Below are 19,076 nucleotides of genomic sequence, written 5' to 3' on the forward strand. Positions count from 1 at the left end.
AAAAGTTAATATGCAATGTTTAGCGTGCCACTGGTTCAGAAGCACAAAGGGTTTTAAGAAGGATTAGATCAAAGTTTCTCAATCTCAGCAACCTTAAGATGCTGAACTCCCCAGCCAGCATGGCATGGAGAATAATTAGATGAATTAATTTTACAGAAACCCTGCAAAAATTGGTATGGACAAGGCAAGAATCATTCTAGGTGGCAAAATCTAAATGTTACAGTACATGTTTGCAGTATGTAACTTGGCAACCAGGTTTATTCTCACACGATCTGTAATAATACCATATGTTACGATAATTGTCTGTAGTTTACTAAAGAGCTAGTTAATATATGATACAAATAACTTTCCAAATTTATGAAGACGTTGAAAGAGGTGTTCACAGCAAATCTAAATTAAAGGAGATTGTCAAAGAGATATTGCTGTGGAGAATTGGAGAAGCAGTCAATCTGCATGAACCCTGTACTTCCAACCTTGGGAGATCCATGCTTTTGGCCCCTCAGTGATTGTGTGACAGTGGATGATTACTGTTGAAATTCAGAATGCATGAAGTCAGTGGTGGGATTCAAATATGTGAACAACTGGTTCTCTGTGTGGATGCCACTTCCGGAAGTCCATTCTGGGCCTGGGCAACAAAAAATTAGCTACTGGTTTTGCCAAAGTGGTGCGAACTGGCTGGTGCCCTTACAATAAACTGTGGTTCCTAGACATCCATTTTCTTGTCTGTTGACAAGCCCATTTAAAAATGGTAATTGTCTAGCTGTTTTTTCTTCCATTGTGAACTGTATGTCTGGGAAGATGGAATTCAGCATGGTAACTTTAGGCATAAACAACCAATGAATGGGAGAGGAATTAATTAGCAACTTACCTCATAAACAGCAGCTCAGTCCATGTTGTGAAAGGTTTAGGAAGATTTTAAAATATTGAAATAGAACCGACCTGAATGAACTCACTAATAAATGGGTGGGAGTTCCTATTGCAATTTCCAGCATTCTGTATCTCACCACAATTCTTACATTAAAACTCCATGCTGAAGTTAATATGACTTTTGCTTTCTAGAACATGTCCTATATTACAGAGCTTGACACAGACTGAGTTCTTGGAAAAATTCTACCTGTCCCCATGACTTTCTCTAAACTGGTATCCTGTAGCCCTTTCCAGCCAACCAACTTTTCACATTTCTTCTCACTGTACATTTGGGCCTCCTCAAACATTGAAATTATTTTTCTCAATAAAGCTTGATCTCATTCCTGGAGGAATCTGAGTGGAAAACTTTGGTCACCCCAATGCAAAAATTTCCAGCATCCCCAATCACTGTGTCTAATGGTGGCGATGCTTTGGTTCAGCAATAACTGGAATTATTGCTCATGGATTTTCCACCCGTTGTTCTGTCACTTCTGTCACTTTCCAAGCTGTTGGGATGTAAGGTACTGGGGCTTATGTTCCCTAATATAAGCCCTTAAAATAATTGGGGTTTGATTTACCCACCAGTGTATGAAGGTGTGGCCTACGATTCCAGACCGATGGAATATCTGATTAAGGGATGGGTATATGTATAAATGTTCCCAGTGTATCAATTGCTGACCTATTCATTTATAACAACTACTTCTCTTTTCAATTTGTTTTCTACTGCAGAACTTTTCTCCTCAGTATGACTATGATGTCAAGGCTGGACCAGGCACAGGCCCAGGCGTTATAACTGTAAGATAGTAGCATGATCTTTATGCTACTTAAATGGTTTTTGAAAAAATGGTTTTTCTCTTCTTGCACAGGTTATCTAGCAAACAAATACTGATTTCTGATTGCCTAAAACCAGACTGGATTAAAGCAATATTCTCCCTTGGAATCCTGATTAGAAATACTCGTTGAAACCTCTTATCAAACCAGAGGCTTCCTTGATATTTCTGCCTCACACTTTTGTTTCTTTTCCTTTCTACATTTTACAGCACCCCTCAACTATTTTCATCACCTCCTTTTTTTTTTTTGTTCCTGCAATTGTTCCTTTTGTGTTTCCGGCAATGTTTGCTCTTCCAATTCTTTTTGTCTAGATGTTTCTCCTCGTTTTTCTCCACTGCAACAGTTTTCCAGGCTATTAATTGTACAGTGTTTGCTATTTCCAGAATGCAGATATCAGTGGATAATAAATCAACTTGCTAATTGTTTAGCATTGTTTTCACAAAGATGAACTTCTTTTGATGTTTTAAATTTGCAGCCTCTCTTAATAAATATACGCAGATCAATAATTCCACATGATTTTCCAAAATAAAGCTATGTTCCAACTCGGCTGCAAATGCCACATCAAGGTTAAATGAGGCAATTTTGGATTTGTTAAAAATTCAGTTAACTTGGGATGATGTTGTTTCTTACATGTTGGTCAATCCAGGCCCAGGCTTTGAGATGGATTGGGATGTTATAGAGGGCAAAGGGAAGGATCGTGTGAAGGTGTTTTGATTTTTAGAAAAATCACACAACTCATGCCTAAAAAGTAGAGAGATCGTAAGTTTATATCAATGGGCTTTAGGTGCCTACAGTTTTCCATGGTGGTACATTTTAGTCACCTGGGCCTTGAGAAAAGTGCTGAATTTTTCTACAAAAATAGAAAGCAGCATATAAAAAAAATTAAAGAAAGCAAACATTAGGACAAAACCTAACTCTCTCTCTGTGTGTGTGTGTATGTGTGTGTGTGTGATATCTGCATAATCTGTGAAAAGGGCAACTCACACTGGGCTATTAAAAGTGCTCTCAACAGACTTTCCTGGTTGTCTACTTCTCTCCTATGTTGTCCATTTACTGCTGTGTTATGAATCATGAAATGTATTTGTCTTCTGTTCCTCACAGAGTTTTTCTACTTTCAGTCCATCCATTTATCCATCCATCCATCCGTCTGTCCATCCATCATAATTCATTCATCTGTTTCAAGCTGCTCATCATTTTTTCCTTCTCACAGCTTCTGTTGTTTGTAATCTGCCACTGGCTTCTACATCTGAGATGTATGAACCAAAAATGCCTTCTTCTTTCATGTCTTTGGTTCCTAAGAGGTCCTGGTTTTTCCTGGAAGGGGGTTTGGGGAATACATGGCCAGAAGGACCACGGCAACTAGATGCCTTCCAGATATGTTGGATATGTAACTTCCAGATGGCAGTGAAGTTATTGAATTTGATATTAAATATCACTGGTAAGCATCTAGCAGAAGAAGACATCTAAGTCATCATATACTACCAGAGGGACTGTACTTAAAAAGAAAAAAAAATCAGTGCCTCAATATTGATTCCTCTTTATATTTTCTATAGCATTGTTTTAATGGATCCAAGAATGTGTGACTGCAATCAGAGGTCATTTCCCTGCATTTCCCCCTTTATAAATCACTTCCACTGGGATTAATGGAGCTGTTTGCAAAACCTCCCACTACCTGAATTGTGGGGCAAATAGGACTTTGCATGGGTATATCAGCCCTGTATATCAGGGGTCTCCAACCTTGGCAACTTTGTGGACTTCAACTCCCAGAACTCCTCAGCCAGCTATGGCTGCTGATGAATTCTGGGAGTTGAATTCCACAAGTCTTGCAGTTGTCACGTTTGGGGGCCCTTGCCGTTCAACAGAGTTACACCAAAATTCTGGCACAAGCAATGACTTTTAATATTTCATTGCTTACCAAGATACAATTGCACACTTCCTGCTTAACAAGAACAGATGATAGCCCGAATGAGTTATAAAGCCACCTTATGAAATGAAATCACAATAGCAGTTCACTGGAAGAAATATTTCTTTGCCCACTCATCTCTTATGTCACTTCTTTATTTATTATTTTTAACTAAGCTGTAATTCATAGAAACTATTTCTAGCTCCCAAAAATATATATTACTTGTACATTAATTTAAGAAGCCAACAGGTTTTAATCTTTTTTTCCCCTGAAACAATTATAAATAATGAATTCTCTTTTAGTAGACTACCTTAAAATATAAGTATGTAAGCATTTGGTGACAAGATGTAGGTTTAGGGCTAAATATCATGTATCTGGCATACACGTCCCAATTTCCATTAAAATTGCATGCTTTCAATAAAGGTGAAGAGAGTTGGATACTTATTTAAGTATCAAGAGTGAACATCTTGCAACCTTATTCAGCAAACTATACAGCAACCTTGCAGAGAAGTTGGATATGCATTTTTAAAACAAGATACAAAGAAATAATATGTAGAGAAAACAAAATTCAGAGAGGGGGAGAGAGAGAGATGTCAAATAATTCATGTACCTTTTTCCTAGTGCTCAAAGTTCATAGCCTTATACCTTTCCCAAGTTTTCCCATGAGACAAGCACAGTCCTCAGGTGAGGAACTGATAACTCTATTCCAGTGGTTCTCAACCTGTGGGTCGGGACCCCATTTGGGGTCGATCGACCATTTCACGGGGGTCGCCAAGCAAGGCTGTCCGCCATTTTTTTTGTCCGCCATTTTTCCCCCTTTTCCGGTGGGTGCCTTACCTCCCTTGGTCTGGGCCAGCTGGTGGTCGGCCTGCTCCATCTCTGTCGCTTGCCAGCTACGCCTTGGCCGGCGCAGGGGGCGGAACCACGCATGCACGGCGCTCCCAGGCAGGGAAAGTCCTCGACTTACAACTGGTTGGGTAGTCCTCGACTTACGACTGGTTTAGTCCTTGACTTACGACCTGTTTAGTCCTCGACTTACGACCGGTTTAGTCCTCGACTTACGACCGGTTGGGGTCGCGGCATTAAAAAGGTTGAGAACCACTGCGTTCAACCCGGGATGTGGTACCTATGTCTCACTTCCCAGAATCCATAATTAATCACAGGCAGTGCACAAATGAACTTGGCTTACCAAACAGAATATCCTAATAACTGGTGCTGCCTTGTTCATTGCTTTGTGTGTAGTGACTTATTTTTGCCTAACACCAGCCTAGGAAGTGAAACAAATTGAAACTGAACTGAAACACTGATTTAATACTAGCGTGGTTTAAGTTAAAGCATTTCCACTTTTTGCATAACTAGCTTTTGTTACAGTATACACACCGCCCTTTGCACTCTTATTTCATTAGAGAATTAAAATTTCATTTTATCTACAATTCATTGTATTCTTTTTAAATCTTCCCCATAGGGTGGTCCTGGCTATCCTGGCCCACCGGGTCCTAGTGGTCCTCCAGGTCCTGTTGGTCAGCCAGGTTCACCTGTAAGTATTTGTCATTTCTTGTTCTGCTTCCAGTTATATTTTATACTGTTAGTTAGTTGTGCTAACCATAAGGGCAAAAATGTGCATTAAACTCTAAGGAGCATAGTTTGAGCATGGCAAAGAACAATATAAAAAAGTCTGTAGCCTTCTCCTATTTAACAGGGTTCCCAATGCATTTTCTTAAAGGATGTCTTCTAGCCTAGCTATTAAAGCACCACCCTTTTCCAGGAATAATGCTGAAAAATACAATACAAAGTTTGAGATTTTAAAAGATGTCCGATCTTCCAAGTTTTCAAAAATGCTTAATACCAAGTTGCAAACGATCTTTTCCTCAACTGAGCCGTGTCAAAGGAGGAACTCTTTGTGATAGAGGGCTAGAAAACAGCACTACACAAATTAGTAAACATTGATCCATTGACCTCCTTAACAGAGAACCAAAGTAGATGCATTGGCTTCCATTTTTAAATGAAGTCCTCTCTACTAAATTTAAGCTTAGGAATGTTGAGTATTTAAAACAAAACAGGGTATCACATCTGGCTCACTGCCAAACTATAGACTTTGTTTTAAGACAAGCAGAATTTAGAGGGGGGGGGCTACCTTTGAATCAATCTTGACTCCTAGCAAATGCCTGAACAAGTTTCTGAAGTTTTCTTGGCAAGATTTCAGAAGGATTTGCCTGCTTCCTAGGCCCAAGAGAAAGTGAGTGGCCCAAGTTCACCCAGCTGTCTTTTTTGTGCATAAGGCAGGACTCCTGGTTTCTAGACTGTTGCTACATCAGACTGGATCTCATCATATTCAATTCCAATATAGTGAGAAGGATTTTAATGCAGCCTACAAGACAGGGATATCAGGGGAAGGATGATTGCATAGTTGTGGCTACTATCTTGAGTTTTACTACTCCCCCTGTGGACACTACTGCCATAGAAGGAGGAAGGAGGACAAAAGAAGCATAGAAAACCAACATTCATTTATATAGTGCTTTGTACAAAAAGCAATTACTTATAAATTAAATTATTAATAATTAATAATCCAGAAGCAGTGAATGCTCCAACACTGGAAGTTTTTAAGAAGAGACTGGACAGCCATTTGTGTGAAATGGTATAGGGTTTCATACCTGAGCAGGGGGTTGGACTAGATGACCTCCAAGGTCCCAACTTTTTTTTTTTTTATTATTATTATTATTATTATTATTATTATTATTATTATTATTATTATTATTATTATTATTATTATTATTATTATTATTATTATTATTATTATTATTATTATTATTATTATTATTACTATAAATGAAAATGCAATAGAATAAATTTCTATGGATTCATAGAATGGATTCATCTGGTCCATTTCCCTCTAGTTCCTAAGGATCTGATTAATCAAATAGTGAAAATTTGTTCCATCTGATTATGGATCTAATAAAAGCAACTCACCTTTTCTTCATTAGGGACCTCATGGATACCAAGGTCAAACTGGTGAACCTGGACAAGCTGGAGCTCCTGTAAGTATCAATATTCATTTCTGCAGATCTCATACTATACAGTATATCATATTGTGAGGTAGGCTTGTTTGTGTTACAAGTTATCCAGTCTGAAAAGTAGTTTGCTTCATGAGTTAATGAAATCATATGCCCCTTTGATTGTTGTGTTGTTTTGAGGTCATGGACAATCACATACACATATACACAAATGTGTTTTAAAAGCTACAGTTGTGGGTTTACCAAAGAACTTTCTAACAACATGCAAGAGCTTTTTAGAGCTATGATTTTAAAGGTAAATCTGGAGTGAGAGCAGAAGTGGCCTACAGTGGATTGGATCTAAATGTGATAGGGCAGGGGTAGGCAACCTTGGCTGTTTTATGACTTGTGGACTTCAACTCCCAGAATTCCTGAGCCAGCATGGCTGGCTCAGGAATTCTGGGAGTTGAAGTCCACAAGTCATAAAACAGCCAAGGTTGCCTACCCCTGTGATAGGGCAAAATATTGCAAACTCAATGATTCCAGGAAAAAATGGAATGAGCAGCTAGTTCCATCCTCTCTACAATCCTGTTTCTGAAAATATGCCCTGGTATATCAGAGGGTTTTCCAAAAGGCCCTGATGCTGAGTACAACTGGAAGAAGGATAACTTGGTGAAAATCCATTCCTCCATAAGTAAAAGATTCTGTGGATGTCAACTTTTTATTTGGAGTGGATCAGATCAGGAATAAACCAAGTTACTATCTTTTTTTAGAAAATACAACATATGTGCTTTTAAATATGTCCCCCTAAGAAAAGAAATCATTATGTAACAGAATATTGTGTTATTCTATACTTAATTAAATGGAACTATAATCAAACAAAGGTAACTCCTCAGCAGGGCCCGCAGCATTGTGATCCTAAACTTCTTTCATATTCAGTGGCTAAACCAATTTATTTTCAAGAATCTGAAATCCCTCGAACCACATGAATTTATTTCCAATATTTGGCTATTGCAAAGGTAGCTTCTCCTTTGAGATAGTTTAATTCTTCATGGCTTATGGGTCCACCATGAATACCATTAATGGGTATTCTTGCTTCACTCTACCACCTAAACCACAGGCTAGACCTGAATTAGTAAGTCTTTTAAGAGGAATAGCTGTTTAAAAATCTGCATTTTTCAGATCTCTCCTCATAGGACTACCTGGATTTTTTTTTTCAGACAGGCAGACAAATAAATGCAATGTAAAATAAGGTTGAGAATAGAAACTGTGGGGTGGGGTGGTGGTGGATCTTTTGTTAATAAGGCATTACAACTCATGCTGGGTCAGTAATTTTGACTCCTGCTCACCATTTCTCAAGAAAGAAATGAAGGTGTCTGCATGAACACACTGTGTTTTGTTTCATAATTTCATTTGCCAAATCCTCAAAAACAATTTGAAGAGAAACTGTGATCACTTTTCAGATTTGGGGGAGTGAAGCAGGTAGAAGTATAGAAAGATTATATCCTTGAAATACTACCAAAGCCTATTCTGTTGCATAATTATAAATATATTTAGCATGCTTGTATTTTGACATTGTTGAAAGAAAGTGCTGTATAAAATCAGCAAACTCAATCACCTGGTAATGGCCTAGCAACACACAAAAAGTACTTCCCTCAGATCTAAACCCCTCTGTGAAAAATATGATTTATTTGTCACCATATATTTTTATAATTTTGGGGAGGGGGATGTGCCTTCAAATCAGTATTTGCCATTGTCTTCTTCCTAGAACTGATAGAAAATTACTGACACCAGCCATTCTCTGTCTAGTGTAGAACTCACAGTTACCTCTTTCTAGCCTGGTGCTTTAACCACTACACCAAACTAGCTTTCACATATTTTTTTTTACCAAAATAGCCCCGCCAAAAGGAAAGGACCTGTTTATCTCTGGCTTTTGTTTAACACATATAATCAGTAGCAGGGGGGAAATGACCTTTGATGTTCTTTTACTTTCCAGGGTCCTCCTGGCCCCCCAGGAATGATTGGACCCGCTGGACCTTCTGGAAAAGATGTAAGTTTTTGATGATCAGCACATGAATAAAGAGATCTTTTGCTATGTCTCTCTACAGACACACATACACAGTATAAATGGCATAGTTACAGTTATGCAAACCCCTCCCTCCGACTTTAATGTTTTCTTTGGGCTACCGCACACTTCAACATAGAAGGTTGCCTAATGCATAAAAACAGGTTTTGAGGAAAAAAAGGAAGACTGGGGGAAAAAAGGAAGGAGGAGGAAAACCACACAATAAGAGAAGAATTCTACTCATATGCTGGATCCAAATAATTCTGATTTTTTTCACAATCAGATTTTGGCATCTTGATTTTAGATTGATAGTTCTACCCAATTGACCAAACCTCTTTTATATATCTACAGTACACTGAAGGGGAAATCAATTAGTTTCCATCCTGTGAGGCAGTATGTTAAATGTTTAATTTTTTTTTCAAAAATAATGTTTCTTTAAAGGTTGTTCTAAATTATTATACTGTAAATTGTTTGAATTGGTTGTATCCTAGTCTTTAGACAGTTTCTTCCATGAAAAGCAGATTAAAGATTTAATGGTTAGATTTAGTTAGAGACATAACTAAAAGAGATAAGGCCTGCTGGTTAATAAGCAGCTGCAGTGCTTATTAACCAAGGTAGCCTAATATTTGTGCATTAGCAAAGACATATTTTTGAAATGGTGTTTCTCATTTGTTTGTTTCTGCGGTTCCCAAGGAAACACGCTTATATTTTCCAAGTTCCAGTTATTCTGAATTAGATTCTGAATTGCTCTTCATAATTGGAAGGGCTCTATTCATTCATGAAGTCCTCAGAATTAGGATAGGCTTCTGCTGACAGAAGAAGAAAAGGTGATTTTTTAAAAAAGCAATTTTCCTCAGAGCTCCTTATTTAGATCATATCATTCTAGGGGATAGAGGAAAAATGCAAAAAATAACATTCTACTAATTCTGTAGAATTGTTTTATGAATAGAATCCTAAGTGCATTGCAATGAAATCAAACCAACTAAATCAATATCATCTCATTAGGAAATAGAGAATGCTTCAGTTGAGCAAATACCATACATATAGACATATATTTCTGGCTAACTTTTGTGTGTTCTGTCATCTGTGAAGGCATTTTGTTTGTTTTCACTACTCACATATAAACTCATAACAATCTAGAAGACTTCCCATTCCATCATACATAAAACTGCTAGATGATATAATGGTCAGTTTTCTGACTAAAAAAGGCTCAGGAGATAGTTGTATAAACAACCACTTGTAAGTTATTTCATTATCAGTCAAATGACTTGCCAGATTGCCTATGCACTGAAAGCTACTAAAAAAAGAAATCAAGAAAGATTTTCCCTGGAGGTCTACTGAAGATATCTTGGCTTTGGGGAGGAAATATTCCAGTTGCGCTAATTCTTGTAAGCCCAACCAGCAGTAGCTCCACAATATATAGCCAAAGCTTCTTTTCACTGTTATGTGGTCTTATTTTCTAGTTCCTTCTCAGAGTGACTATAGAGTATGTGTGTGGGTATCTAGGTGTAGTAACTGTATATTGTGTCTTCAGGGAGAATCTGGAAGACCTGGAAGACCTGGAGAACGTGGATTACCCGGCCTTCCTGTAAGTAAACACATTTTTTTCTTTTAGGTTATGTTGGAAACTAACCCTAAAAGGTGCTAAGCCTTTTGAAAAACTCCAATGTATATATAGGTGTTTGTACCCTCCCCTCACTCCATTTCAATCATTTGTATAATGTAATTATGTCATTGTGCTCCCTACTGCATCCTTCAGTCCCTGCCATCATCAAACTCAGCCCTATCTTGTAGGAAGAAGTCACGACTCCCGACTGTTTCATAACATGGGGTTAATGGGAACTGGCATGTTTTGACATACTTCTCCACCTAGGCATAGCCCCATCTGCCATCCCCTCCCCAATGAAGAAATGTACAAATAAGTACAAAAATGCTTTCCTACCTGTGTGACATGACAATGAGATTATAAATAAGATATTTTGTTTTGTTTCTTAAATTCACTCAGCCATATCCCCTATGTTCTTGCTACACTTATAAGATTTATGTTTGTTTATCAATGATATTGATTGCTATTGCTAGTTCTATAGCTATGAGAAAGTTGTAGGTTTTATCCCCAGTTGTAAAAATAGCCATGCTGTTACAATCTTTCTGTGCCTACAGCTTTCTTCTTCACCCATATAGCTTCTCTGTCATTTCATCAGGTAGAAAATGAAAACCTAACTGAGGGTGCCACAGTGACATCTGAAAGTTGTAAACCAAAAGCAATCAATCAAATTAAACATTACTGACAGCAGATGACGCAGAGGACAAATAACATAAATTCACATCTTGACAACTGCTTATCAAATAACAAAATCATAAAAAAATGTAGAGACATCCATGTCAACTAATTTGAGTTTTTCAAGTATCACAACAAAGCCCTTAATAAACATGGAGGATCCATCACAATTCAGTTTTATGAAAAGAGCAGTTTTTTTCTGCAATCAAAGCTGGGGAATATTGCTTTTAGATCTACTGAAAACAGTCTTGGTATGTCCACTAAATACATGGACTCCTTGTAATTGAATATTCAGAAATAATCCATTCCGAGGGTCAAGTTTTTGAAATATTTATGTATCTTTTATATTCTGAACTATTGGAATCTTTCCTCCTTTTGGCTTTCTCTAGTTTGACTCACTAGATAATTCCTCAGGTTTAAGCCATGCTTAAACTCTTAGCCTATTTCCTGATCATCATAAACTTCCAATGCAATTCTTCTCATCTTATTGTGCTCTCTCTCTCTCTCTCTCTCTCTCTCTCTCTCTCTCTCTCAATTTAGGGCCACAAAGGGCCTTCTGGAATGCCTGGAATGCCTGGAATGAAAGGTCACAGGGTAAGTGTTCAATATCAAACATTCTATTTTAAAAAAATTAGGGAATTATATCAACACAGCTAACTCTGGCTCAGACTTCTTCAACTCAATGCTCTTCAGATTAGGTTGATCAAAGCACTTTCTATAGAATTCTGGTGGGCATTTTATCAGAGTTGAGGTACAACTCATCAGGATGATACCATGTTGGATAAAACTTACAATAGCTGATGAAACAGGCATGTTGTGGTCAGAAACTTTTCTAAAGGAATTGCTGAAGCTAATGAAATGGGTTGGGAGAGGATAAATCAGTGTACATAGTAAAATTAGGGGTCATCCTCATTTTACAACCTTTAGGTAGAGCTAGCAAGACATATCAACATTCCAGGTGTTCAGTATTTTGATTTAGAAAATTTCATATTTTCTAAATGTTATGTTATTATATATATATTATATATTATATATATATTATACATAATATTATTATATATTATATATTAATCTATTATATATTAATATATAATATATTTATATATTTTCTAAATTTATGTTATTCATGTACTTATGTTAATATGTACATGTTAATAAATGTTAATATTTATTATTATAGATGAAATAATAATAATAATAATAATAGTAATAGTAATAGTAATGAAAATGTTGTTTACATATTATCTCTTTTTTTTCTTGCATAAAGGGTTTTGATGGAAGAGATGGTTCCAAAGGTGATGCAGGTGCTCCTGGTCTAAAGGTACCATTTATATTTATTACTTGTGCAGAAAAAGACAGCTTTATTCAGATAAAATTCTTCTTTAGAAGATGTTAAACAGTTAAATCTCTTGGGCTTCTCAGAATATTTACCAACAGAACTGAATCTGAATTTTTCTTTTCCTGGTAATGGCTCTCCCATTATATTCATGCCTCACTTGCCATGACATCTGAAATGGGGGCGGGGTTTCTACCTCTGAGGTCAAAACTTTTCTTCCATTATGAGACACCTAAATCTGATTTACCCAGCTGCCCCTGAAATATCAGGATCATAATCTAAGTTCGGTTCACAAAATTTATAAATATATGACTTTTTTTTACATTTCCTTTTGCCCATTTATCTTCTCTGATCATCAATTTTTCTGAAGAGTTCCTTATACCCAGGTGTGAACAGTGAGAAGAAAGTACTTAGAGATAAGGGTTGGGATTCCCCTCCCTCCCCCTCCCCCCACTTCTCAAAGTATAGTAACCATGTTCCATCCCAAAAAGTTGATTTAAAAGAGATGAATGAAATATTTCTTCACTTAGAACATATTTAACAAGATGATAGACAATTCTGAAAACAAGACTAATTAAACTGATCCACTAGGGATTGCTAATCAGAATGACCATATAGTACCTCTAATTTTACTCTGCTTTTGGCTGCTAGTTGCTGAAAATCTTATGTTCTTCTTAAATTGTGTTTGATAGAGAAGTACCACTGCATATTGAGCTGTCCTAAAAAAAATCATGTACATATCATTTTTTTTCTTCTCATGCAAATTACTCTATAGACAGATGCAGTAATGTCATTCTCATTATTTGATGAAGCAAAATAGGTTATCTTCAATTAATTTGTCTCTTCACTGCCCACCACATTGTTCCCAAAAAGATCACTCTGTTAAGAAATTGGTAGTCTGCTTGTTTATTCATCTATAAAATTTGCATGCCACATTTTCATTTGTAAAAATTATCTCCGTAAGGAGAATTATACAATATGTATAATTTCAGCTGGTGCAAACTGACCTTTCTTCTTGGTACAGAACTGGTCTGATCCAGAAAGAGATTCAAATATGGAAATTTGCTTTAGAGTACTTAGGTTCTTGCTTAATTAGGAATAGAAATGTTCATTATTGGCCAAGTGTGACTGGAATTTGTTTCCAGTGCATATGCTCTCAGTTACATACAAACAACAAAATGGTAAGTCAAAGATCATAAATCATAAGACACAATCATAAATCATAAGATACAAACAACAAGAGATAAATTACAAGCTACCAATAGGAGAAGATAGTCGGAAAGTTGAGAAGATGAGAAAGATGAATTTAGAGCAATGATGTAAAGGTGACCTGCTCAAATGTGGAATGATAAAGACGATGTTTTGACCAATATTCCCTTTATCACATAGGGTGAAAATGGCCTTTCTGGAGAAAATGGATCCCCAGGACCAATGGTAACTTTCTGAACAATATTGTAGAAAGTATGTGGGAGAAAACAGCAACAACAGAATTATTATCAATCTGTGATCCATTTACTCATCCATATGGAGAAAGATCTATAGAACTCTGTGATCATCTATTAGGTAGTAAGTGATAAAGAGACAGGTTTTATATTTTTACTCTGATTGGAGAAGTTTATCACATATTTAGTAGCAAGTAAGCCTAGCAATAATAAAAGTATGGCTGAGCTGAATTTCAAATAATTTTTCAGGATACCCTAGGGTTGGCATTAGTGATGCCAACCCTAGGGATAAGATCACAGACACCTGAGGCAATTATAGGTATCTTGATCATGCATTTGCCTAATTCATATATATAGCCAGAATGGCAATGTGAAGCATGAAGCAGGCCCCATTTTACCTTATTGCACTTTCTGATTTTAAATTAATCCCTCTTGCCTAAATCGCCTTTCTGATTTGAGGAAGTATAGAAAAGAACTATTTAAAAATGAGAGGGGGGGGAACCATGTTATATATGAAATATCCCTGATTTCATCAAATGCCTAATTTGACCCATGGTTGATCTTATGATTCATCTGTAATGCTTCTTTAATGAAAGTTTTACAGTGATGAATGGGCTTTGGATTGCCCTTCCTTCTCTAAAAGTCTTGTATGTTTCTTAGGGACCCAGAGGTCTGCCTGGTGAAAGAGGACGAGGTGGGCCTCCAGGAACTTCAGTAAGTAGTTGGGTGAAAGTTTAATATAAACTCTTATTATCGTTGCCAATTTTGATTCTCTGGTATAGATTAGCAATGGACTCTAAGAATCCTGGATGGGACAAGATAATGGAAGTCAAATTTGTTCTATTATCTTTGGTTTCTGTGGTTTGCTCTAGCAAAATCAGTCTTTTTGGAGACATTTTACAACTCACTTCAAGGGCACAACTTTGCCATTTCTGATTCTATTATTTTCTAGCAGTGTGTTGTCCATATTTATAGTTTGGTGTATAAAAACTGGGAATTTTTGGTTTGCTATTTTTGGCTCTTATATGTTCCTCCTTTGCCCCATATTTGGCTTGCATGCTCCAGATCAAAAAACCTACCAGAATATAACCCCAGTTGAGGAAATTTAGTGGTAAGACACGGAATCCTTTTCACTGAACAGTTCTTTTTAGATCTGAAAAAAATGCAATTAGCTAATGAATATATAATTAGATGACATAGAGTTTTCCCCATATACTGTATTTTTTTGTATGTATGTTTAAGGTGTTAGGGTTCCATATTTGGTTGTCAAAGAACTGTAATGCCGATAAATAAAGGAGTTCGGGGAAGTTGTGAAAGGTTATAGGTTATTCATTATTGTAAGCTTTGTGATATTGCTGAGTTGTTTTTTAAAACACCACAAGCAACAATCGTTTGTTTCTAATCAATTCCTGTGTATTTTCAGGGTGGTCGTGGTAATGATGGTAGTCCTGGAGCAGCTGGCCAACCTGTAAGTATATCCCTTCTTTCTCAGGTATTCCCCATCCCTTTTCTGATTTTCCCATACTGAAATTCTTGACTGAAATACAAATTATGGTCCTTGGATCCCCAAAATTCCATTTGAAACTTTATACTTGTTATATTTTATACCATAACAATAACCCAAGCCAAGGTTGAATTGGGCTGAGAAAGAGTGACTGGCCCAAAGTTACCCAACTGGCTTTCATGTCTAAGGCAGAACAAGAACTCACAGTCGCCTGATTTCTAACCTGGTACCTTAACTGGCTCTCAAATAATATTTAAAATAAAATAATGTTTTAAAATATTATTCCTCCCACCTTTCCATTAAAAATGTCGAGGTGGCAAGCTCTTGAGACCTGGACAGTAGATAATTTTTTTTAATAGATAAATAGATTTATAATACACTAAAATGTGCAAATAAAGCAGAGAAAATGTCAGAGGTGAAGTTTTCAACTTAGAAAATCCAATGCTTTTGAAAAAAAGAACCCTATAATAAATTAGCAGATAATTAGATTTGGATGGAAGTTCAAGAACTTTGTCATTGGTCACCTTATCTTGGAGGCTCCACAAGTCACCCTAAGAACAATAAGTCACATAACTAGAGATACATTTTCCCCCACACAGAGTCCCACGTGTTATACATTTATACTGGTTGTCTCAATTACAAGAGTCTTTTTTCCCCCTTGTTCGAATATGATGTAATACAAAGCAACATTTGTTTTTCTTTACAGAAATCACTGATCATTTTTTTCAAGTAATCATATCTCTCTTCTTTTTTCTTCAGGGTCCACCAGGCCCTCCTGGACCTTCAGGATTTCCTGGTACTCCAGGTTTTAAGGTATTTTACTACTGCATGTATAAAAAGAGATTGAACTGGCGCTCTGAAAAAAGATGTTTCATATATTAGCCCGTGTTTTGTATATATTCCTTTGAAAGGAGGGAAGGAAGCCACTGTTACTGTGGAATATTGACGTGCATTGCTGATGCTGATACCCCCTTAATTCTTTCGGCCCTCTGCTATTCTACCCTCTGCTAGATACCATTCTATGCACAGTGCACCAGCAAGAATATTTGAGATTTCATTGGGATAATGCTTCTTCTAAGGAATATTCATTAGCACATTGCCAATTCCTTCCTCCCACAAACCTACCATCATCACCTCAATAAAGTTGTCCAGTTCTGACATATTGTTAATTTGATTGGTCTAACTCTCTCTGCTTCACAGGGTGAAACAGGTCCTGCTGGTCCTGGAGGCTCTAGCGGACCTCCTGGACCAAAAGGAGATGCCGGTCCTCCTGGCCAATCTGGGGGTGCTGGCCCTCCTGTAAGTATAAGTTCCTTATAAAATGATGTATTAAGTCTAATTAGATTTTAGTAAAGTGTATTTTAATAACATCATAGTATTTCAAAAATACATGACCAGCGTATAGATCAAAAGCTTGGTCTAACTTTGGAAGATGTGAATTGGATAAAGCAGATTAAAGATCAAAGGAGAGCTCATATTAGGAGAATTATAGTGTTTTAATAGAACTGGATTCGGAAACAGAATTAGTTAAAGATTGTATGATTAAATGGGCTCAAAATATTCAAGAACCAATTATGCTGGATACATGGGAAGCAATTTGGGTAAGAAATGTGAAGTTTACTTAAGCACAGAATTTAAGGGAAAATTTTTATAAAATGTTTTATAGGTGGCATTTAGACCCCCAAAAATTGTCTTGCATGTATCCTAACTTGCAGCCTAAATGTTGGAGATGTGGTAATTTAGATGCAACTTATTATCACATTTGGTGGACATGTAGGGATGTAAAGGCTTTTTGGATTAAGATCTGGTGGAACATCCAACAGATTTTTAAGAAAAAGATAAAATTCATACCGCAATTATTTTTATTGGGTATTATGGAAAATTTGGATTTTAAAGAAATGAATTTGATGCTGTACTGCATAACAGCAGCAAGGTTATTGGTCGCTCAAAATTGGAAGAAGGATGTATTACCTACTATGGACGATTGGAGATTGAAGGTGTCATATTTTGCAGAAATGGCCAAGATTTCCACATATTTGAAAGATCAATCTCAAGAAAAAATTATTTTGGTTTGGAGAAGATGGATAGATTATATTCAGAGAAAGTATGAAATGAATAATTATCATATTGCCTTTGATTAAATTTTTTATTATTTTTATTTACTTAGTATAATTTATATATTACTATATTTTATATTCATGTTTATTATTGTATATTAGAGTTAAAGTATGTTAATATTTGATTGTATTATGTTTGGGTAACTTTATTTAGTTTTGGGATGTGATGTGCTTATCCCTGTATTCAGTTCTGGGAAGTCCGGGGGGAAGGGGGGAAGGGGATGAAGGGAGTAGAGTTATATAAAGTTTGGTGTATTAATATGTTATAGAGAAATAATGAAATTTTTTTTTGTGAAGAGAAGGTGGGCGGCTGGTACCTCCAAACTGCATCCGAAGGTTGAGGAAAAGAAGGAGGCGGGATGTGTAGGGTAGTTGGAAGAGAAAGAGGAGAGAGGTGTGGGTAGGAGGGGAGGAAAGGAAGAGGGAAGTAGGTAGGAAGGGTGAAAGAGAGGGTGGATGCGGGGGGGGGACTGCCGATCACCTCTGAAAATATGATGTTTAATAGGTTTTTTTTCTTTTTTATGTGCACCATATTTGTATTAAGAATTTGTTTATTTGAAAATTAATAAAAATTTGTAAAAAAATAAAATAAAAAAGTGCAAAACCACCACTATGCATCTGATATTTTTTTTAAAAACTATTAAACTATATTAAAAGAAAAATACATGACCTAATAAAAGCTATTATCTTTTGTCAATAGGGTCCTGGAGGACGTGATGGAAATCCTGGTGGCAAAGGTCCTCCAGTAAGTGTCCCAGGCAGAGTGGTATATGCCACTGCATTTTCCTAAGTAATGTGCCTGTTGGCTCAAATCATTCAATGGTATCTTTCTGAGCACATGTTGGTTTTATCCAGGGTGCTGCTGGAATTCCTGGTGCTCCTGGTCTAAGTGGAGCTCGTGGTCCTCCTGGTCCTTCTGGTGTTAATGGAATCCCTGGACAAAGAGGTCCATCTGTAAGTCATCAGCATGCTATTTTTTTATGTCATGATTACATGAAAAACAAATTCAGTTATACACAAAATGTGCAATATCTTTTGACAGAAGGACATGATTTGGGTAGAGTGAAATAATTCCCGGGTTTCAAATTTTTTCATCTTTTTAATATGTGGAGATTGTCAGCCTTTTCTTCCTGTTATGCTATTTTGAGAATCTAAAAGAAGGGATAACCAGAAGGTCCAAATATTACACAGTAAGAAAATATTTTAAGAGAATGACATGCCAAGTAAGAATTTATAACATTTATAGCTGAACTTGGAGAGGAGGAGCAATATATATATGTCTGCTCATTTATATATTGAAGCAATAAACATGGACCAGATATTGAAGCGTGGAACAGATATTGACCCTGAAACACCTCAATTTAATAAAGAAGATGACTTAGATCCAGAGATGGTCTTCAAGTAACAGTGCTCCCTTGTGTATCTTCCTCCCTGTATCATTAAAAAGGGTTTCTATGTCTTATGTTTCCTCCTATGTGGAGTCTTCTGCTTCCAATCTTCTATCAGGAGAAATATTCCAGAATAGCATGGAGTAAAGGAATAAGATCAGAACAAGGATCCAGAGAGGAAATAGGATTCTATCCAGGCCTCGGCAAACTAGCTACACACTTCATAACCTGACTCTAGCAAAAGAGTTTCTATTTCTTTTGCTAGCTAAAAATAATATAGGATGGTCTGCTATATTGGCAATATAGAACAACAACC

General features: G+C 36.6%; 1 protein-coding gene across 1 annotated transcript in view; it reads left to right on the forward strand.

Moving 5' to 3' along the window:
• The window catches only part of COL3A1 (collagen type III alpha 1 chain), a 73,840-nt gene that overhangs the window by 28,629 nt on the left and 26,135 nt on the right, over nucleotides 1-19,076 (forward strand). Inside the window, exons 5-18 of the mRNA XM_015817047.1 lie at nucleotides 1,636-1,701; nucleotides 5,106-5,177; nucleotides 6,622-6,675; nucleotides 8,627-8,680; nucleotides 10,230-10,283; nucleotides 11,514-11,567; nucleotides 12,241-12,294; nucleotides 13,699-13,743; nucleotides 14,412-14,465; nucleotides 15,175-15,219; nucleotides 16,015-16,068; nucleotides 16,456-16,554; nucleotides 18,073-18,117; nucleotides 18,228-18,326. Coding sequence (XP_015672533.1) covers nucleotides 1,636-1,701; nucleotides 5,106-5,177; nucleotides 6,622-6,675; nucleotides 8,627-8,680; nucleotides 10,230-10,283; nucleotides 11,514-11,567; nucleotides 12,241-12,294; nucleotides 13,699-13,743; nucleotides 14,412-14,465; nucleotides 15,175-15,219; nucleotides 16,015-16,068; nucleotides 16,456-16,554; nucleotides 18,073-18,117; nucleotides 18,228-18,326 — 849 coding nt within the window. The remainder of the gene's footprint in view (nucleotides 1-1,635; nucleotides 1,702-5,105; nucleotides 5,178-6,621; nucleotides 6,676-8,626; nucleotides 8,681-10,229; nucleotides 10,284-11,513; nucleotides 11,568-12,240; nucleotides 12,295-13,698; nucleotides 13,744-14,411; nucleotides 14,466-15,174; nucleotides 15,220-16,014; nucleotides 16,069-16,455; nucleotides 16,555-18,072; nucleotides 18,118-18,227; nucleotides 18,327-19,076) is intronic.

This window comes from Protobothrops mucrosquamatus, unplaced genomic scaffold (genome assembly GCF_001527695.2).
Source record: "Protobothrops mucrosquamatus isolate PMUCROS unplaced genomic scaffold, P.Mucros_1.0 scaffold_125, whole genome shotgun sequence".
In the NCBI taxonomy this organism is placed as follows: Eukaryota; Metazoa; Chordata; class Lepidosauria; order Squamata; family Viperidae; genus Protobothrops; species Protobothrops mucrosquamatus.